Below are 22,652 nucleotides of genomic sequence, written 5' to 3'. Positions count from 1 at the left end.
TCGTAGCAGCAGGGTCGGGTCCTGCAACCTAAATGATGCCCTTTGCACCTCCATGCCTGATGATTGAGTGGTGGCTGTTGACTACCTTTGACCTTCCTCCGAAAGTGGTTAATGTCATCTTGGTGGCAAGGTCCCTCAACAAATTCTGTATATGCCTGTCAGTGGGACAAGTTTGTGGCTTGGTGCGGCACCCACCCAAAATGCTGATTTTTGAATTATCCCTAGCTCAGCAAGGCTTTTGCTTTGGGCACAGTTAAAGCCTACCTGTCAGCTCTTTCGGCTTTTTTTCAAGTTGTCGGATCATCCTTCATTGTTTCGATCATTAGTTGTGATGCATTTTCTGAAAGATTTGCAATGTATGTTTCCTCCTTTGCTGTTTATTATGTCTCAGTGGGAGCTAAATTGTGTTCCTCCATTCCTTATGTGTACTCCATGTGCAGCTGTCCTCTAAGGCTAAGTCCTCTACGCTCAAGACAGTCTTCCTTGTCGCCTTAACCTTGGTTCAGTGGGTGAGCGAGCTACAAGCCTTCTTCCTTAACCTGCCATACACCATGTTCTACACAGAAAAACTGGTTTGATGATCAGAGCTTCCTTTCTTTCGAAAGTGGTGATTCATTTTCACGTCTGGCTAAACATCACCCTCAGGAGGATGAGAGACTCCTCCGGCTGAATCCAAAAGAAGTCCTTAGGTTTTTGCATCAGTTGTACCAGAGAACACCGTGTGGACAATGAGCTCTGTTTTTTTTAATTTGCAGGAGCAAAGAAAAGCACAGCAGTGAGAAAAGGCTATCTCCCGTTGGATCATACTCTGCGTTAATATCTGTTGTGCACTTGCTTAAAAGCTGCCTCTGGAGGGATTGCGTGCTCATTCCACCAAAGCCAAGGCTGCTACCACTGCTTTAGCATGTGGCGTGCCTGCTCTGTACATTTGCCAAGCAGCCACCTGAACTTCACTCCATACTTTCACTAAGCATTACTTCCTAGACAGCTAGGTCTGTCACAATGGGCATTTTGCCCACTTGTCCTGCAGGATTTTTCAGTTTGAGCAGTTCACAAACCCACCTCCTAGTACTGCTTTGGCATCTATTCAAAAGTTGAGGAATCTGAGGCTGCAAGTCACTATCACAAGAACACCATTTTTGGGGAGAGACTCTAACCGCAGATTCCTCTCTGACCATCCCATCCTCCCTATCCTGTGAACTGAACTTTTTACACTTAGAAAAGGTCCCAATTTAGGGATCTGCACACTGGTCTGAGCCAATCTGCGATTGGACTCTGTGTTGGAGGGTGTGGACGGTTGAGACAGCACCTGACTGCATGTGTGGGTGGCTCCTATATGCGACTTCACATGTCATATCATGAGTGTAACAACACTGCTGCAGAGCCGCACGACGCTGCCTACAAGCACTTAGGGGTACTGCTGAAATTTTCCAGCTCCAGTCCTGGGGGAATATTCCAAAAGTGAGGAATCTGAGGTTAGATAGTCTGTACCAGAAAAGGTGTTACTGAAGGTAAGTAACTTGTTCATCTAAAAGAGACTATTAGTTATAGATTCCTTACCTTAGAAGAGAATTTTTCTTCAGCAGTATCCCTCCGGGTAGGTAGGTGGAGCTGGTCGACTCCATGTTCGTCGTTGGCGTCGTGATCGCTGGAATGACGTTGAGGTATCTACTTAGATGCCGCCCCTGCGCACTGACGTCAGTTCTTTTTCCGTGCCAGCCAGCGCAGATCCAGATAGAGCGGTACCCTTAGTCATTTTTTGACTAATGATTTTTCAACTTTTGTCAACATCTTTTTGAGTCGCTTGACTCCTGGTGCACGTAGGGATGTCCCATCGTCGGACCAGCTTCAAGCATTGTGACTCTTGGCACAAGTTGTTGTCAGTCACGGACCCGCACCTAGTGTGCCTTTGGTGCCCGAAACGCGACTATGACCCGAAGTCGTACTCTGACTGTCGGGCCATGAACCCGAAGTCTTTGCGGGAGTGGTCCCGAAAGCTGAGGCCCGGCAGTCCGCTCAGTGCCGCTCGAGGTCCCGGTCGAGAGGGAGGTCGCAGGACCGGTCACGACGTCATCACCATCACTCCTCATCGAAGTCTTTGGGTAAGTCGAAGCACAAGAAGAAGGCGAAGATGCACCGTCACTTTTTGCCTTCTCTATGTCTGTCGGCTGACGCGACGCGGAAGGTAGTCATCCTTCGGCTCCGCCCACAGAGCCTGCTGAGACGGCTTTGAGCTTCCCTCTTTTCCCGGGAGCCGGAACATCCCCTGCCCAGCTTTGTGCATTTTACAAAGCTCTCCACTCCATCTTTGGGCAGCCAGACTCTGCCGGTGTGCCTTCGGGCCCCGCGGACTGGGCTGGGGACTCTAAGCCTTCGATGCCGGCAGCTGCAGCCTCGACACCGAAGGGCCCCCCGGGACCCAGGCCTTGATTTGGAACGATGCCGGTCGACCTCACGATGCCTCCTCTGGCACAATAACTTTGACGACACCCCTGCCACTTCCAACGCCGGTTGTGTCCCCGGCCGGCGTCGACCCCAGCCTTCCCCTCGACTTGGACACGGAGGCGGACCAGCATCGACCGACGCCAGTACCAGTGCCGACTGGTACTTTTGTACTGCTGTTCTACCCTGGCGTTCCCTTTCGCCCTGTGCAGCAGCCAGAGGAGGGTGAGAAGGACTGGGATGGGTCTGTTGACCCTTTGGCAGACCAGCATGAAGAGCCGGACTATAGAGAGGAGTTAGGTGAGGCCAGTGGTCTGGATAACTTCCCAGACCTTAGCATACTTTCTCCCCCTACCGTGGCTACGAAGGAGGGAGCCTCCTACGCTGTGGTGTTGCGTATGGTGGCTGAGGCATTGGTCCTTGAGCTTCCTACGCTGGCAGTCAGGACAAATCTCCTGACTGAGGTGCTTCAGCCGGCAGCGTCCTCTTAGGAGCCCCTGCTTCCATTCAGTGAGGCCCTCACAGACATCCTTCTGGGCACCTGGTCCAAACCCAGCACAGGTGCACCTGTGGATAGGATGATTGCCAGACGCCACCGCCCGGCCCCGGGCAACCCAATTTTCCTCTCCCAACACCCTTCTCCCGAGAGCTTGGTGGTCCAAGCCTCAACATCCAAAGGCGTGTTCCCTTCTGCTCCCCCAGATAGGGAATCCAAGAAGCTGGACCATCTTGGGAAGCTGTTTTCTTCCGCCAGCTGAGGACTGCGGTAGGTGAACACCGCATGTCTCTTGGGCCGTTACACCTACTCTGTGTGGGACACAAGTGCTGCCACAGTGCCCGGAGGAGGCTTGGGCCACGCACTCCCGTGTGGTCGCGGAGGGGAGAGACGCAGCAAAGTTTGCCATCCGATGTGGGCTGGACACTGCTGAGTCGCTGCGTAGAACGATTCCCTAAGGCGCTACGCCTGGTTGAGAGCCACTGGCTTTTCTGGGGATCTCCAATTGACTCTTTTGGACATGCCCTTCGATGGCAGTCGCCTGTTTGGCGACAAGGCGGAGAGTGCGCGTGAGAGCTTCAAAGACTCTAGAGCTATGGCCAGATTCTTGGACCTCGCTGCCACTTCTCGTCCTGTGTAGTCTGCCTTTTGCCCCTTTCGTGGCTACGGAAGGGGTGCCCCACCACATTCCACACAGGGCCAAAGGCCGATGCAAGCTACCCAGCCTCTGCACAGCCAAGGACGTGGAACCCAACGCCATGGATTTGGGGGCCAGCAGGCAGGCCAGTCCACCAGTGCCCCCTCTACAGCAGCCTCTAAGTCTTCCTAGTTCTACCTTTCAGGGCCACCAGTTGCCAGTGGGCGGCAGGATCCGCCATCACCTCCCTCACTGGCACAACATCACGTTGGACAGGTGGGTTTTGCAGATAGTCCAAAGGGGCTACTCCCTCCCCTTCAAAACTATCCCTCCCTCCATGCCACCAACACTCCATCGTATGTCAGAGGATCACTTGGCCCTTCTCCGTCAGGAAGTTACAGCTCTCTTGGCCAAGGGAGCTATCGAGCAAGCCCCTGTCCCAGAAGTAGGTCGTGATTCTTATTCCCACTACTTCCTGGTGCCCAAGAAGGACAAAGGCCTGCGTCCTATCTTGGATCTCAGGGACGTCAACCGCTTGCTCCGGAAGGAGAAGTTAAAAGATGTTGACATTGCCTCAGGTCCTGTCTGCCCTCGACCATGGAGACTGGGTGGTAGCGTTGGACTTGCAGGACGCTTACTTCCACATTCCCGTCCTGGCAGCCCACAGGCGTTACCCTAAGTTCACGGTAGGCCACAAGCATTTTCAGTTTACCGTGCTCCCCTTTGACCTTACCAGCGCCCCTCGGGGTTCACAAAAGTGATGGCGGTTGTTGCAGCTCATCCGCGCAGATCAGGGTTTCCAGTCTTCCCCTATCTTGACGACTGGCTGTTGAAGGAGGGCTCGCCCCAGGCTGTTGTCTCCCACCTACAGACTACGGCGGACCTCCTGCATTCGATGGGGTTCACTATCAACGTGCCGAAGTCGCACCTGATTCCCTCTCAGAAGCTCCTTTTCATCGGAGTAGTTCTGGATACAGCGTAGTTTCGGGCTTATCCTCCCGAGCAGCGAGTCCGGGATATTCGGGCTCTGTTACCGATGTTTCAGCCTTTATCCTAGGTTTCGGTGAGATTGACCCTGAGGCTGCTGTGCCTCATGGCCTCCTGCTGGTGGATCATGCCAGGTGGCATATGCGGGCTCTGCAGTGGGACCTGATGTTACAGTGGGTGCAGCATCAGGGAAATCTTTCCAATGTCGTCCAGATCTCGGAGGGCACTGCATACCAATTGCAGTGGTGGCTAACGGACCAGGATTGGGTCAACGCAGATCCCTCTCCCTTCTCCAACCAGACTTCACAGTGGTGACAGATGAGTCACTCCGGGGATGGGGCGGCCACATGGGAGAGGTTGAAGATCAGAGGCCCCTGTTCATGAATCTGCTGGAGCTCCAGGCAATGCGTCTTGCACTGAAAGCATTCCTTCCTTCTGTCAAAGGAAGAGTAGTGCAGGTGTTCATGGACAATCCGACCGCCATGTGGCACTGCAACAAACAGGGCGCGTGGGGTCGCTGACCCTATGTCAAGAGGCTCTCCACCTCTGGACGTGGCTGGAACATCAGGGCATGTCTCTGGTGGTTTAACACTTGGCAGGTTCCCTGAACACCAGGGCGGGCAAACTCGGCTGCCGTTGCATGATGGATCACAAATGGCGTCTTCACTCGGAGGTGGTGCAAGGTCTCTTTCAGCAGTGGGGAGAGCCTTGGTTAGATCTGTTTACCACCGAAGAGAACGCGCAATGTTAGCAGTTCTGCACGTTGGAATTTCCGAGACGGCACTCGCTCAGCGACGCTTTTCGTCACGAGTGTAATTGCGGGCTTCTGTACACCTTTCTGCCTATACCACTTCTGCCCAGAGTGCTGAAGAAGATCAAGCACAACCGAGCCCAAGTCATTCTTGTGGCTCCGGATTGGGCACGAAGAGTGTGGTATCCAGAGCTCTTGAACATGGCCATCGATCCTCCGATCAGACTGCCTCTTCGGGAGGATCTACTTTTGCAGCAACAGGAGATGGTCCTCCACCCGAACCTGTCCAGCCTCTCCCATGGAGATTGAGCGGCGACAGTTGACAGCTTTTGTCCTTCCTCCTGAAGTATGTAAGGTCATCTTGGCAGCCAGGCGTCTCTCCACTAAAACAGTATATGCCTGTAGATGGAACACATTTGTGGCATGGTGCTCAGCAAAGGCAGTGGATCCTCTTCCTGCCCCTCTTTCAGAGGTTCTCCTCTTCATTCTCTCTTTGGCCCAGCAGGACTCTTCTCTGGGCACCCTTAAAGGCTATCTTTCGGCCATTTAAGCCTTTCTTCGTCTTTCTGATCAGCCTTCTCTTTTCAGGTCCCCTATTGTAAATGTCAAGATGTCATTCTGCAGGATCCAATCGCAGCAATAACCTCCGGACCTTCCAAACACCCTGAGTCACAGATGTATACAGGGTATTTGAAGGATACGGCGAGGGAAAAAACCCCAACAGGGGAAAAACCACAGGAAGGGAAGGGAAGGGACCGCAGGGAAAGGAAGCTGTAAAATAAAACACATCGGTTAGTACATAGAAAATTCCTACTCTCAATAATACCTCGCTAGAGAGGGAGTGGTCACCTGCGTAGTCTCAGGAAGGAGCCTTAAAGCGATGGTGCTCTCCTTGTCTTCCTTATCCTACACAACACAAGACAAAACCCCATCAATTGGAACTAGTGCACTACTGTCTGAACCAAACACTTAGAAGAGGATAAACCACGCACCCTTCCTTAATGTACTTAAACAGTAGTATGTATCCAAATGCCCCAAAGACGTGGTCTAAGCTAGTATTTCCTTAGTTCCAGCCAAGGCAATCCAAGCTACTGATATGGAGGTTCCCCGTGTATATTCCTTCATATACACCGGAGCCCACTTGACTCCTCACCTCCCACAGGTCCGCCAAACACGGCAGGGCGTAGTATATTTACTACTGCCGTCCGCTTTGGCATTTGTAATCCAAGGACCAAATCGTAACCTCTTCGTGTCGGTAATGCGGAGAAGTCCTTCCCCAGCACTTAAACGTACACGAAATCCTGTACACCTGAAATCATGGCAAGCGACTTCGCCTTGAAACTAGACGTCCAAGCAGCTATTAACTGTCCGGAAGGGAGACAGCCTGTCTCCTCCTTACGTCGCCGCACAATCCGCTCCGAACCAACAAGCACTAACACGGAGTCACTCCCTACCTTGCAGGACGCTGGGAACCTGCACAAATCCTCTGAGAATTGTTCCGTCTTGACTGGAAGCACGAAAACGGGAGCAGCCGCTCCCGCGGTGTTCACCAAAATCACGAACACTTCCCCAGCTGCCACGCCTCCCTAAATCCTGTCCGGTTGCTCAGGCTCCTGGGAAATGTAGTTACAGCCCCGCTGGTCATGGGAACTGTAGTTCAGGCAGGCGCCACAGTTAAATCCTGACAGTATGTCCTCCTCCCATGCGCCTCCTAGGGCCCGGTTTGGAGGGATATCTCCTATGGAAAGAGGCTACGGCTCTCGGGGCGTTTATGTTACTCCAGGGTTCCCAGGAGTCATCTTCCGCCGCATAACCCTTCCAGGAAACCAAATACCAAAGCACCCCCCTACGCAACTTAGAGTCGCGTATGGACCGCACTTCGTATTCAAGACCGCCGTCTCTCTCCACCGGCGGGGGTTTTCGCTTCTGGGACGTGAGCGCCTTTTTCAATAAATGGACATGAAACACGGGATGGATCCTGAGGGAGCAAGGCAACTTTAGTTTGAACGCCACAGGATTGATTTGTCTCACTATCGGAAAGGGGCCAATAAAGCGTGGATGAAATACACTTCTGAGCTTAAATCGAATGTACCTGGTGGACAGCCAAACCTGATCCCCCACTTGAAACGGCGGGCAGGGATCTCTGTGTTTATCTTCCCACCGCTTATACACCTCTTTGGCCTTTAACAGATGTGTATGCACGTACTTATGCACTTTCTTCAATTGTCGAACGCGAGCCAATACCGAGGGCTGGTTCGCTACATCCGGAGGGATGTGAATGGGTAAGGTGTTTGCATCATAACCATAATTGGCCTTAAAAGGGGAAATGCCCGTGGAGCTATGCCACGCATTGTTATATGCCAATTCGGCCAACCATAACAGGTCGACCCAAGATTCAAACGCTTCCTTAGAATAACACCGTAGGTATTTTTTCAAGGTTTGGTTCACGCGTTCCGTCTGTCCGTCTGTTTGTGGGTGAAAACTCGTTGAAAGTGCTGCTTCTATTCCCAATGCCCGACACCAAGTTCTCCAAAAACGGGCAAGAAACTGCGGGCCCCTGTCCGACACTATCACCTGTGGAAGGCCGTGCAGCCGTATGACCTGAGAAGCCACAAGCTGGGCGGTTTGGCTCGCCGTGGGAAGGTTCGAACAAGGAATAAAATGACCCATCTTAGTTAAATTGTCAACTACTACCAAGATGGCTGAACAGCCTTGATCCAAAGGTAAGCCTGTGATGTAATCTAGGCTGATGTTCTGCCATGGGCGAGCAGGCGTGGGCATGGGCATTAATAGTCCTTTCCTCCTTGTGTTCTCTCCCTTAGATCTGGCACACTCCTCACATTCCTTTACCCACAAGGTAGCGTCCTTAACCAATGACTCCCACCAAAAATATCGTCGAAGCAGACGCACAGTCTTTGTAACTCCGGGATGACCTGCCATAGGCGTTACATGGCACCAGCCAAACACCCTCTTCCTGATCTTAACATTGGGCAAGTACAAACACTCTCCCTGAAAAGGCAGCCCTTGTCTCACTACCCTTCCAGTTTTACAGGCTGCCCATTGTTCCCACGCCTTCAAAGACATGGAACTTTTAACCATTTCCAGGAAATTCTCCGCCCGAACCACACACACTACTTTGGTTGCCGGAATAATGGCCTGAGGAACCGCTTCTCGCTGTTCTATTGGTATAGCTTGCCGGGACAAGGCGTCTGCTTTCTTGTTGTCAATGCCAGGTCTATAGGTTACAACAAAGTTGTACTCGGCAAAGAAAAGCATCCATCGCATTTGTCTCTGTGTCAAATGCCTAGCCGAAGTCATATACTGGAGGTTGCGGTGGTCGGTATAAACGGTCACCGCGTGGCAGGCCCCCCACAGATATTGCCTCCACTCCTGAAAGGCACGCTTAATAGCGAGAAGTTCTTTTTCCGCTATTGTATAGTTGACCTCCGCAGGGCTCAACTTTCTTGACAGATATGCCACAGGATGGAGGTGGCCCGAGTGCGCATCTCTCTGAGACAGAACAGCCCCTATGGCTTCCTCCGAAGCATCAGCTTCCACCACAAAGGGATGTTCCAACACCGGATGTGCCAACACCGGCGCCGTGGTGAACGCCCTTTTTAAGGCCTTGAATGCTTCGTCGGCCTCTCTGGTCCATGTAAAAGGTACCCCCTTTCTTAATAACCTAGTTATGGGGACACCCTTCTGGGAAAACTGTACAATGAACCGGCAGTAGTAATTGGCGAACCCCAAAAAACTCTGCACTTCCCGCACGTTTTTTGGGGCCGGCCATTCCTGAACCGCCCGGACCTTCCGATCCGACATCTGCAACCCCTTAGGACTGAGGTTTACCCCCAGAAATTCCACCTCATGTACCCCAAACTCGCACTTGCTCAGTTTCACATATAAGTGATGCTCTCTCAATCTCTCCAAAACTTGTCTCACGTGGTCCGTATGGCCAGATTCATCCTGAGAGTATATCAATATATCATCGATATACATGACCACAAAACGATCTACGTACTCCTTCAACACATCATTAATGAAGAATTGGAAAGCCGCCGGGGCATTGCAAAGCCCGAACGGCATCACCAAATATTCATAAAGTCCATAACGCGTCTTGAACGCCGTCTTCCACTCATCCCCCTCGCGTACTCTGACCAGGTGATAAGCCCCCCGCAAATCCAAATGGGTATAGATCTTTGCTTCCCTCACCTGATCAAGCAGCACTGAGATGAGGGGGGGAGGATAACGGTTGCGCACGGTGTTTTTATTCAAGATGCGGTAATCCACACAAGCCCGTAAATCCCCGTTGGCTTTTGAAATGAAAAAAATAGGGGACGCGGCAGGGGAACGGGAAGGCCTAATAAACCCCAAACGGAGATAGTGATCCAGGTACTCCTTTAGGTGCACCGTTTCCGATACTGACAAAGCATATACTCTACACGTGGGAATGATAGCTCCCTCCATCAAGTCAATGCGGCAATCATACTCCCGATGAGGGGGGAGTGATTCCGCCTTGATTTCACTGAACACATCACTATAGCTACTGTATTCCACCGGGAGTTGAACGTTGGTTTCCACGGCTGTAGCCGCCAAATACGGTGTGGCCAACACCACTACGTGCACAGGGGAACTAGGCATAACATGATCTTGACAGAACTCGGGCAAGAAAAGGAGTGTCTTAGACCTCCAATCCACCACCGGGTTATGCCTACATAACCAAGGCATACCTAAAATGACCTCGTATTGATGCGCCGCGATGATGTTTAAGGTCAACAGCTCGGAATGGGTATACCCTTCTGTAACTACAGAAAGACCTAGCTCGCTCGTTCTTTCCTTTATGCGACCTGATTTCAACGGTTGTCCGTCTACAGCCAAGATCTCCTCAGGGTTCTCTCTCGGGACACGGGGTATTGCCAAACGGGACACCAAGCCTTCATCTATAAAATTGCCCGTGGCTCCGGAGTCTAACATAACCAGTACTTGGTGGATCTCCTGCTCGCAGGTAAGCGTCATACCGATGACTAGGTGTGCCTCTGTTTCCCCTATCCCCATAGTGGAGAGCGATGTGAGTTTCCATTCCATCCCTCCCTCAGCCTCTGCTCTTGGATTTTCCAACTGCCCCGTTTCGTTTCATATGATAGGGAAGAAACAGCGACTCTTTTGAATCTAGAAACACTAGGGATTTTGGGTTTTGATGGGCATTCTCTAACGTAGTGCCCCTTCCTCCCACAGTACATGCAAAGGCCCTGCGTTCGCTGGCTTTCTCTCTCTTCTTTTGATAACGGGGCTCGGAGGGCTCCGACCTCCATAGGCTCAGGATTGCCGTCTAACCCTCCCGATGGCTTACGCGTGGCCCGATCATAACTGAATGATCCCCGGTCCCATTTACGCCGGCTACCCCCTCTTTCGGTCATGCGACTGTCTAGTCTTAATGCTAGATTAATCATATCCACGCACGTAGTGGGCTGAGGGTCTACTTGCGCCACCACGTCTTTCAAGTCCTCTTTTAACCCCTGATAAAAAAGAGACATTCGTTTTTCCTCGGGCCATTCTGCCTCCGCCACCAGTCTGTTAAACGTGGTCAAGTACGTAATGAGCTCACCCTTGCCCTGTCTCAATTCTAGAAGTTCCTTGTCTACGCTAAACGTCGTTGCCCTGCGATCAAACACCTTTTCGAATTCTGCCTTAAAGGCAGACCAGTCAGACAGAATAGCATCATTGTTTTTAACTAACGGTACGGCCCAATTGGCTGCGTCCCCCGCCAAATATGATATGGCAAAGGCCACTCGTGAGTGATTGGTCGGGAACGAAGCCGGTTTACACGAAAAGTGCAACAATATCTGTGTTAAAAAAACTTGTGTCTTACGAGGATCGCCTGAGAACCTTTCAGGGGTAGCCAAAGGAATGGGTGGTGGCACGGTCACCTGTATAGAGGACGCCTGAGCAGATGCGTTAAAAGGATTCCTAGTTAACTGTTTAACCCTATCTCTCAATGCCGTGGTCTCAGCTCTAGCTGAAGCCAGCTCCTGCTGAACCAGGACTAAAGCATGCAACACGTCCTCCATGGACGCCATTATTGCTACAACTGAACCGGGCAGAATGTAATTCGTGGGTTCGTGATTCTGTCAAGATGTCATTCTGCAGGATCCAATCGCAGCAATAACCTCCACCTCCGGACCTTCCAAACACCCTGAGTCACAGATGTATACAGGGTATTTGAAGGATACGGCGAGGGAAAAAAAAACCAACAGGGGAAAAACCACAGGAAGGGAAGGGAAGGGACCGCAGGGAAAGGAAGCTGTAAAATAAAACACATTGGTTAGTACATAGAAAATTCCTACTCTCAATAATATCTCGCTAGAGAGGGAGTGGTCACCTGCGTAGTCTCAGAAAGGAGCCTTAAAGCGATGGTGCTCTCCTTGTCTTCCTTATCCTACACAACACAAGACAAAACCCCATTAATAGGAACTAGTGCACTACTGTCTGAACCAAACACTTAGAAGAGGATAAACCACGCACCCTTCCTTAATGTACTTAAACAGTAGTATGTATCCAAATGCCCCAAAGACGTGGTCTAAGCTAGTATTTCCTTAGTTCCAGCCAAGGCAATCCAAGCTACTGATATGGAGGTTCCCCGTGTATATTCCTTCATATACACCGGAGCCCACTTGACTCCTCACCTCCCACAGGTCCGCCAAACACGGCAGGGCGTAGTGTATTTACTACTGCCGTCCGCTTTGGCATTTGTAATCCAAGGACCAAATCGTAACCTCTTCGTGTCGGTAATGCGGAGAAGTCCTTCCCGAGCACTCCGCCACTTGCCTTAAACGTACACGAAATCCTGTACCCCTGAAATCATGGCAGGCGACTTCGCCTTGAAACTAGACGTCCAAGCAGCTATTAACTGTCCGGAAGGGAGACAGCCTGTCTCCTCCTTACGTCGCCGCACAATTCGCTCCGAACCAACAAGCACTAACACGGAGTCACTCCCTACCTTGCAGGATGCTGGGAACCTGCACAAATCCTCTGAGAATTGTTCCGTCTTGACTGGAAGCACGAAAACGGGAGCAGCCGCTCCCGCGGTGTTCACCAAAATCACGAACACTTCCCCAGCTGCCACGCCTCCCTAAATCCTGTCCGGTTGCTCAGGCTCCTGGGAAATGTAGTTACAGCCCCGCTGGTCATGGGAACTGTAGTTCAGGCAGGCGCCACAGTTAAATCCTGACAGTAAATCGATTTCTTAAGCACATTACTCACCTCTTTCCTCCTATTCCTTTCATAATGCCCCAGTGGGACTTGGACTAAGTCTTAACTTACCTTATGTGTTCCCCTTTTGAGCCACTACATAATTGTTCTCTCAGACTCTTGACCTTAAAGACTGCTTTTCTGGTTGCCATCATCTCTGCTTGCACGGTGAGTGAGCTTCGGGCTCGTCCTTCTAAACCTCCTTTCCTGGCTGTTCATCCGGATACGGTTGTCCTTCAAAATAGACCTTCTTTCCTCCCCAAAGTGGTTACCTCTTTCCACATAGGACAGACCATCACTTTGCCCACCTTCTTTTCACCTCCGCACCCTTACAAGGAGGAGAGACTTCACCGTCTGTATCCAATTCCTGGTGGACGATCAACTCTTTGTTGGCTATGTGGGCGCCAAGAAAGGCCGGGCTGTGCAAAAACTGACCATCTCTTGATAGGTTGTCCTTTGCATTAAGATCTGCTACTCCTTGGTGAAAAAGAAACCTCCAGTAGGGCTGCGCACCCATTCCACCAAGGCGACGGCAGCCACTACTGCTTTGGGACGTGGAGTCTTCCTCGGTGACATCTGCCAGGCAGCCACGTGGGCATCACTGCACACGTTCACTAAGCATTACTGCCTGGATAGTCGGGTCCGGAAAGACGGCTTCTTCAGCCGTTCAGTTCTCCAGGACTTTCTGGTGTGAACTTAGTTCGCAGACCCACCTCCGGGGTTGGTATTGCTGGGGTATCTATTCTAAGGTAAGGAATCTATAACTAATAGTCTCTTTCAGAGGAACAAGTTACTCACCTTCGATAACGATATATCTCTAATGAGACATATATTAGTTATAGATTCCTTACCGCCTCACCAATCCTCCCCGTTCTGCGAACTGACTTCTAGAGTGAGGGACTCCCTTTCAGGGCCCTAGTTTTGTGCACCAGTGGTCAGTGGCTTGCATGGCTCTGCGCTTCTGGCGTGGAATGTGGTGTAAAGAACTGACATCAGCACACAGGGTCAGCGTCTAAGTAGATACGTGATGTCATTCTGGTGATCACGATGCCAACGGCAAAAGCGGAGTCGACTGATGCCACCTACCGGCGCGCAGGGGTACTGCTGAAGAAAAATTCTCTGGATCCAGTCTGATGCCTGACGGTAATTCTGAGGTAAGGAATCTATAATTAATATACGTCTCTTACAGTTATATTGTTACCGAAGGTAAGTAACTTGTTCGTTTTTGTGCTTGGTGTGGTTTGGATATTCTTTTTGCTGCACCTTTGACTAAAGATTGTACTTGATATGACGTGTGGTACTGGTGCACTTATAGATTACTTGTTAGTTTCGTTTTATTTAAGTGTGTTGCCTTTAGTGTTGCTCATATTGTTTCTTTTTTTGCTATTCTCTTAGGCACTAAAGAACATTGCTGCTATCAGCCTTATAATTCACCATCCAAACAAATCAACAATTGCCTGTGACATTTAACTGTGGATTTTTATGAGACAATACCAAATATAGTAGGTTAATCTTCAAACAGAAGTATGGGTGTCCCCTCACCATTGGAATCAGAAGGAAAAACAGGATCTCCATCTGGTGTTAAACATGGTGTACCTTATCACTGTACTTTCTATAAAGAACATATGCCATATAACTTGCACGTCACACACATATATACAGTATGCACATATTGTAGCATGGTATGGAGGCACTGATGACTTGATTAAGATGCTTTTTTTTACAAAACAAATGGCATTTTAATTTAAATGCAAACATGGCTGTGGTCATGTTAAGCAAAATAACCTTTGAAGGAAGGAACATGTCCTAGTGTCCTTTTGCTGAGCTATTTAAATTCTGCTTACATTCTTACACTTCTAATGGCAATTACTTTATCTGAAGTAAAAAATTAAATCTCAAAGCTTACCGAAGCAAGCCAATACTACTTAAATGTAAAAAGAATACATATTTTTTTCTCTGCTTGAGTATAATAGAACTAATGTGTTCAAAGAGTTTGTACAGGACTGAAACGCACATTAGTCTTGAGAAGAAAGTGTATCTACCTTTATATATGGCCTCCTTTTGCCATCAGAATAGCAATGTAAACTTTCTAGTAGATGAGTTCTTTGTATTATGAATGGCATCAAAGAATGCCATTTTGGTATGTCTGTTGTGAGGAAGATGGCCAAAGAACTACCATTTTGAAACGGTTATGCGTGCATTACTTTTGATGTCATCAGAGTAAAGTGAAAAATTCTTGAGTCTGAGCCGTTGACTTGTCAATGAAATGTAGTGTAACAAGACCATCAACGTCATAACTCATCTGCATATGTTTTCTTTTTGGTTTGTCAATGAGCGTACACTAAAATTAAATCTTCATCAGATTTTAGTGTAACAAGTTGCAGTAGGTTGAATTATGTACATGATTTTGTGGGTTGACAAACTGAATCCATTGTACCTTAAAAAATAATGTGTTTTGACAAACATAGTGTGGTAGTTAACACAAGAACAGAGCGGCAGATACAACTCAGACAAAAAAAAATAACTTTCTTTAAGATGGCATCTTGAAAGCTCTTGTCTTCCATGAGTGTAGCCATGTTAAGGTCTGTAGGAAATCTCCAACTGTTTGGAGAAACTGAGAGCACAGTTTGATGCTTGGCCTGTAGGTTACTTGCAGTCTTTTGTGAAATGAATGGTAGCATATTTGTGTATCTGCCACGTGCATTATTCCTTCTTTCATTTAGAGAAATGGATTACAGTTTAATCTTTTTTATTTACCTGTATTTAAAAAGATCAGTTTCACATTCACCAAATCAAAATATAGATAGCAGAGGATGCTGATATAAATCTCAGGCCCTTATACTTTTATACCCTTCTCCAGTATTTTCCTGTGAATGGCTTTGAGTAACTGTCCTTAAAAGTAGTATTTTAAGAAGTTATGTTTTTTCCAGGAGTAGCCACAATATCCTAATTGTACTGGTTAAGAGTCATTATTCAGAATATTATCTCAATGTGACAACCGATGGTTGCGGGATAAATTGTTTTACTTAATCAATACAAACAAATCTCCGCTCAGTGGCATCATTGGATTGCAGATTTTACATTGTGATTCCTATTTTTTTCCTTTCTTTGATGTTAAAGCCTATTGGCCATTTATTATGGCCACATATGTTTTCAGACCGCTATACTGTTAATGTCTTATTGTTCCTTTAGATCAGGATTGTGTCATGCGCATTTGTAAAGATTACCAACACTTCAAATTTCTCTTCATGTAAGCCTTGTTTACAGAGAGGAGCTTTTGGAAGAATACATTCTAATTGCACTTTGGGTATGTGGAAAGGAAGCCAAAAAATAAAACTATGTAATTATCATTTTTTCTAACTGCTGACTTCATAGTACAGAGAGAGAAAATAGCTGTGGGTGTTACTTAAGGCAGTAACATGGTTGTGCATAATAAATCTATTGGCAGCATATCAATGGGCAAAACTCATCTGAACCTTTTATTTAAAAACATTTTGGAGACATTGATTTTTATCTAGTGAAGGATACTATTAAGGCATATCTTGTAATTAAATATTAAGAGAAAGTGTCCCTTACTTAGAGCCAAGGTATGCTCTTTTGTAAATACACCATTTTGAACAGTACGGTTGTAGTGCTTTTACTTAGTTAAATAGTCTTCCAAAAAATGAATAAAACACATTGTTTATCATTTGGGGACTGGACATTTGTAATTATATTCTTTATACTGATTCAATCATGTTTCAGTCATCAGGCTTTTATTTGGAAATGTGTATTTACCTTTGTCTTTTTTTGAAGTCCTTACAGATAGGCCATACATATTCCAAGGTATGAGAGTTAATAAAAAAAATACATATAGATATATAAATATATCTATATATATTTTTGTTGTTGCTGGAATGTATATTCAATATTTAGGCATATTGTACTACCTTCATTTTGCTGTCCGGAGTTTTCAAAGAAGCATGTCAACATCAAAGATTGCCTGGCTTCTATTCGTTGTATTGTACTTTGGAATTGTAACTTTGCCAGCACCAAATTTTGGTGAAGGTGGCTTTGCTATGCCATATAGTAGATATTTTATTCACAGGTTCCTTCTCTAGATGATTCCACCATTTAAAACTGGTGGTGTACAGAGGATAACCTCAGGCCAGACTGTCCAAAGTTCATTCTTTATAAATTTTCAGAGAGTGTGGATATTATTGTTTAATTATATAAAACTGGATATAGGATATGCTGATGAAATGTGCCTATATATATGTAAAGTATAAAATACACTATTTCTAATGACAATTTTGTGACTTAATTTCATGACATATTTTAAAAAAGTTTTTAATTTCTTTTCTTACCGGGGTTAATATTTTCGATTTTTCTTATTTGGTTGTAAAGAAAACATTTAGGATATTTCAATTGAGTTCCAAATGTAAAAATATAATTATAGGTATGAGTAAATTGTGAAAATGAAGACAGCTATATTGTAAACAAAAATCTGAAATAAATTGAAGTGACAACAGCATAGTGTTAAGTGCGTTTGGTCTTTATTTTCATTATAAATTAAATGGTCTCTACTGTGGCACTATTATTTGTATTTGAGAGTTAAGAAAATAGCAAATAAGGATGGATTCTATTCCCATTTATGTCCAGTCTAATTTAATTCTTGCTTATCTTTCCTCCACCATAAATGGACTGATGATACTACATTTTGCTCAATTTTATATGCAAAGTGATTTGTGATACTTCATTTTCCTTATTTGAATATTTTGTCATCAAGTGCCTAATTTAACCGAATGACTGGCTTCAAACATATTGTCACTGGTTCTACTCTGGTACATAAATAATATCTGAGATAGACATCTCACCGCAGATTCCTTATCTGTGAATTTCCCAGGCGTCAGACTGGATCTAGAAGATTTTTCCTTAGCACTACCCATGCGTGCCAATAGGTGGCATTGGTCGACCCCGCAAGACGTCATTGGGGTCGTCTACACCAGCCAGTGCAGATCCGTTCATGAGAGCTACCCCTGTCATTGTTTTATAAACTTTTTTTGACTTTTTGTCTACATTTTTAATTGGTGTGTAGGATGTCCAAAAAGCCTTTGGGATTCAAGCTCTGTGGCGCCTGTCACCAAGCCATGTCGGTCACGGATTACGGATCCCCACTCCGTGTGTCTTTTGTGCCAGGAGTGCGACCACGACCCGAAGTCATACTTCAACTGCCGGGCCATGGCTCCGAAAGCTTTGAGGGAGCACTCCCTAAAGCTACTTGCGGCCCGGCGTCTTGCACCTTAGAGATCTTGATCCTGTTCCCTGTCAAGAGGAAGGTCCGAGCACCACTCTTGGGGCTCCAGGTCTTCAAACTCCCATTCCAAGTCATAGAGGAATTCAGGTAAGAAACACCACAAGAAACACAAGAAGTTGAAGCGTGCTGTGACTTCCCCTTACCCGTCAACCGACGTGGCGGAAATGTCTCTTTGTTCGAGGCCTTGCTCTGCGGAGCATGTACCTGGGTTGGCTCCACCTTTTCCAGGACCGGAAGCAACCCCTGCCCAATAGAGAAAATGTTATAATGCCATATTTGTGTGGCCTGACCCTGCTCGGGCCCCGCAGGCTCAGCAGAAGGAGTTCCATCAGGTTCCGCGCCATCGGCTCCCCATGAAACCGTTCCCAGTTCCAGATTTGCGCTGATTGTACCTCCTATGTGACCACCGTGTCCATCACCGAGACTCCCAACGTCGCCGGCACCCACCGGTTGCGTCAACCCTATTCTTAACCCCGACATTGAGCTAGCCTGCATCAGTAAAGTCTTCGGACTCTGTCACATCCTCAGCCGTTTTTGGAAGGGCTAGAATTGAAGGAAAATTAGGAGGAGATGCAGAATCCCTTAGAAATCATCCCTTATACTCAAGAAATGGACTGGTATTAGGAACTGGGTGATGTCAGTGGCTTGGATACCTCTCCAGAGCCTGGCATACTTTTTCTCCCTAACCTGGCTATGGAGGAAGGAGCATTTATAGCTGTGGTGCTAAAAGGTCTGTCGAGGTCCTGGAGCTTCGGCTTCCTACTGTGGCTGTCAAAACCAATGTTTTGTTGGAGGTCCTGCAGCCTGGCGTCTCCACTTCGGAACCCTTGCTGTCATTTAATAAGGCCTTAACTGCCTTTCTTCTGGTCACTTGGTCCAAGCCCAGCACAGGGGCTCCTGTGAATAGAACCATCGCATGCTGCCACTGCCATGCACCGGGTGACCCAGCTTTCCTCATATCTCACCCGCCCCCCAAGAGCTTGGTGATCCAAGTCTCTCTACTTGTGGTGCATTACCTTCCGCACCACCAGATAGGGAATCCAAAAGGCTGGATAGCTCTGGAAAGAGAACTTTTACTTCCACCAGCCTTGCATTGCTGTCGGTAAATACTGCATACCTATTGCATCGTTATTCTCATTCTTTATGGTAAAGGGTTGCGCATGTGCTACCATAAGTCCCGGAAGAGGCCCGAGCTGGTGTCTTTCAAGCTGCTGCAGACAGGAGAGATGCTGTGAAGTTTACCATCCGCTGTGGCCTTGACACAGCGCACTTGCTGGGCTGAGCGTTTTCCTCAACTGTGGCCATCTGGTGCCACACCTCAAAAACATTTGTAAAGTGCATGGCTACCCAGAAGCGTCCCAGCGCTATGTCCAGGCCAATCTTATGAACATACGCTTTGATGGCTCCCATCTCTTCAGAGATAGGGCAGACGTGGCGCTAAAGCGCTTCAAGGAGCTGGAGGCTACAGCCAAGTCCTTAGGCTTTTCTGTAGCATCCCGTTCTGTGTCCACCTTACTCTCCTTTCATGGCTACAGAAGGGGCTTCCAGCCGCGCCAGCCCTATCCCAGCCAGAGGACTGTGCAATCACAGCAACCTCTGCGGGGCCGTGGGCGCGGTTCATCCCAACCTCGTGGGTCGGGTCAGGACACAAAGCCCCTCCCTCCTCCGCCTCCAAACCCTCTTTGTCCGATCCTCCCAGATCATAGGCGTCAAGTTGGATCTGCCCTCACCTCCACCACTGGTGGGACATCACCTCAGACAGGCGGTTCTATAGATAGTCCGAAGGGGCTACTCACTCCCCTTCAAGGCCTCACCTCTCTCTATGCCTCCTACATAAAATTATGGGATCACCTTGCCCTACGTCGAGAGGGAGCCATGACTCTACTGGCCAAGGGAGCCATAAAGAGGGTTCTGGTGCCAGAAATAGGCTGTGGTTGCTATTCCCGCTACTTTCTGATCCCCAAAAAGGATGGAGGCCTTGGTCCAATCCTCGAGCTCAGAGCCCTCCACTACTTCCTCAAAAAGGAGAAGTTCAAGATGCTCACTATTGCTCAGGTTCTGTCTACCCTAGATCCTGGAGGCTGGATGGTAGCGTTGGACTTTCAGGGCGCCTATTTTCATATCCCTGTCCTGCCTGATCATCGCCGCTACCTTCTGTTTACAGTGGCCAACGAGCACTTTCAGTTTACCGTGCTCCCCTTCGGCCTCACTAGTGCCCCTCGGGTGTTCACCAAGGTGATGGCTTTGGTCGCAGCTCATCTGCGGAGATCAGGGGTTCCTGTCTTCCCCTATCTCGACAACTGGTTGTTGAAGGCAGGCTCGTCCCAGGCAGTCGTCTCTCACCTCCATACTACGGCAAACCTCCTTCTTTTTCTGGGATTCACTATCAACGTGCCGATGTCACACATGACTCCCTCTCAGATGCTCCCTTTCAACTGAGCAGTTCTGGACACAGCGCAGTTTTGGGCTTATCCTCCCGAGCAGTAATTCCAGGATATTCAGGCTGTGATACTGATGTTTCAGCCTTTATCCTGTATTTCGATGAGAATGACTTTGAGGCTGCTGGGCCTCATGGCCTCCTGCATCCTGCTTGTGGATCATGCCAGATGGCACATGTGTGCTCTGCAGTGGGACCTAAAGATCCAATGAGTGCAGCATCAGGGAAATCTCACCGACCTCGTTAGTAGGGCACTGCAAACGATCTGAAGTGGTGGCTGACATACCCCAATTGGGTCAGAGACAGGCCCATCTCCATTCCCCACCCAGATCTCACAGTGGTAACAGATGCGTCACTTCTGGGTTGGGGCGGCCATCTGGGAGAGGTGTAGATCAGCGGACTCTGGTCTCCGGCAGTAGCCGGCCTCCACATCAACCTGTTGGAGCTTCATGCAATCCTATTGGCACTGAAAGCCTTCTTACCATCTCTCAAGGGAAGGCTGGTTCAGGTGTTCATGGACAAAACAACCCCCTATGTGGTACTGCAACAAACAAGGTGGGTGGGGTTGTGGACCCTCTGTCAAGAGGCCCTTCGTCTCTGGGATTGGCTGTAACAGGGCATATCCCTGGTGGTTTAACACTTGTCCAGTTCCCTAAACACCAGGGCGGATTAACTCAGCCGTCGATGCCTAGCGGATCACGAATGACGCCTCCATCAAGAGGTGGAGCAAGGGATTTTTCAGTGGTGGGAAGATCCTTGGTTAGATCCGATTGCCTCCTAAGAGAACGCATAATGACAGCAGTTTTGCACCTTGGAGTTTCCAAAGCGGCTCTTGCTCGGCGACACCTTTTGTCTCGAGTGGAGGACAGGCCTACCATATGCTTTTCCACCCATATTTCTATCCAGGGTGCTCATGAAGTCCAGGAGCCACCGGTCCCACGTTATTCTTGTGGCTCTGGACTGGGCACAGTGTGTTTAGTATCTCCAGCTTCTGCAGGTGAGTATCGATCCTCCGATCAGGCCGTCCCTTTGGGAGGATCTTCAGTCACAGCAGGAGGGGAGGGTCCTCCATCAGAACCTGTCAACCCTTTACCTCCCTGTGTGGGGATTGAGTGGTGACACATGATAGCATTTCACCTTCCTCCCAAAGTATGCAAAGTTATTCTGGCCGGCAGGCATCCATCTACTAAATCAATCTACGCCTGCTAATGGCAAACATTTCATAAATATTGTACAGAACTGTCTGTTGACCCTCTATCTGCTTCCCTTTCTGATATCCTCCTTTTCATATTGACTCTTGCCCAGCAGGGCTGTTGCTCTGGGCACTCTAAGGAAGAAGAACGTCTGGACAACCAATTTTTTGAGCGGGAGATTGGAGCAAAGAAAGGGATGTGATGTGCAGAAGAGGACCATCTCCCGATGGGTTATCCTCGGCATTAACATCTGTTACACTGTGGCAAAGAAACATCCTGTAGGCCTCAGAGCGTATTCTACCAGAGCTAAGGCAGCCACCACGGCTTTCCAGAGTGGTGTCTCGGTCCTCAACATCTGCTAGGCGGCTACATGGGCATCGCTACACACATTTGCGATGCATTATTGTCTGGACAATCTAGTTCGTAGGGAAGGCCTCTTTGGCCATTCAGTCCTACAAGACTTTCTGCTTTACACTTTTCCACAGTCCCTCCTCCGGGGATGGTATTGCTTGGGTATCTGTTCACAGATAAGGAATCTGTGACTAAATGTCTCTATCGCATGGACAAGTTACTTACCTTTGGTAATGCCTTATCTGGTAGTGACATGATCTAGCTGCAGATTCCTTACCGACCCACCCAACCGCCCTGCACTGCGGATTAGTTCTTCATGTCAGGGCTTTCCCCTACAGGGCCATAGTTGTCTAAACACACTGTTGTGAGTCACCTTAAGGCTCCGCACTTTTGGTGTGGAAAGTCGTGAAAAGTTCTGACGTCAGCGCGCTGAGTTGGCATCTATATAGATGACGCAGGCATCATGATGACGAAGACAAAGCAGACTATGTCACCCAGAGTCGACCGACTCCACCTATAGGCATGCAGAGGTACTGCTCAAGAAAAATCTTCTGGATGCAGTCTGATGCCTGGGAAGTTCACAGGTAATGAATCTGCGGCTAGATCATGTCTCTACCAGATAAGGCATTGCAGAAGGTAAGTAACTTGTCCGTGTCAACCAAACATGCCAGAAAGCAAACAAATGTATTCAACTCTGCTTTTTTCCTGCGTCTGTATCTGTTCCATGCACAACCGGTTCGCTTTTCAACGTTAATCATTCAAAATGCTGTGGCTAGACTTATTCGATGAGTTCCTTTTCGAAAGCATATCTCCA

At 48.3% G+C, this 22,652-nt stretch overlaps 1 protein-coding gene across 2 annotated transcripts in view; it reads left to right on the top strand.

Annotated features, from left to right (window-relative positions):
- ZZEF1 (zinc finger ZZ-type and EF-hand domain containing 1) overlaps positions 1-17,074 on the top strand; it is a 1,433,434-nt gene extending 1,416,360 nt beyond the window's left edge. For both annotated transcript variants that reach the window (XM_085649580.1, XM_085649579.1), the window contains one exon: positions 13,957-17,074. In XM_085649580.1, coding sequence (XP_085505706.1) covers positions 13,957-14,031 — 75 coding nt within the window. In that variant the 3' untranslated portion in view covers positions 14,032-17,074. The remainder of the gene's footprint in view (positions 1-13,956) is intronic.
- Positions 17,075-22,652: the final 5,578 nt, after the last annotated feature.

Source organism: Triturus cristatus, chromosome 3_2, assembly GCF_964204655.1.
Source record: "Triturus cristatus chromosome 3_2, aTriCri1.1, whole genome shotgun sequence".
Taxonomy (NCBI): domain Eukaryota; kingdom Metazoa; phylum Chordata; class Amphibia; order Caudata; family Salamandridae; genus Triturus; species Triturus cristatus.
This window is presented reverse-complemented; position numbering and strand designations above follow the sequence as displayed.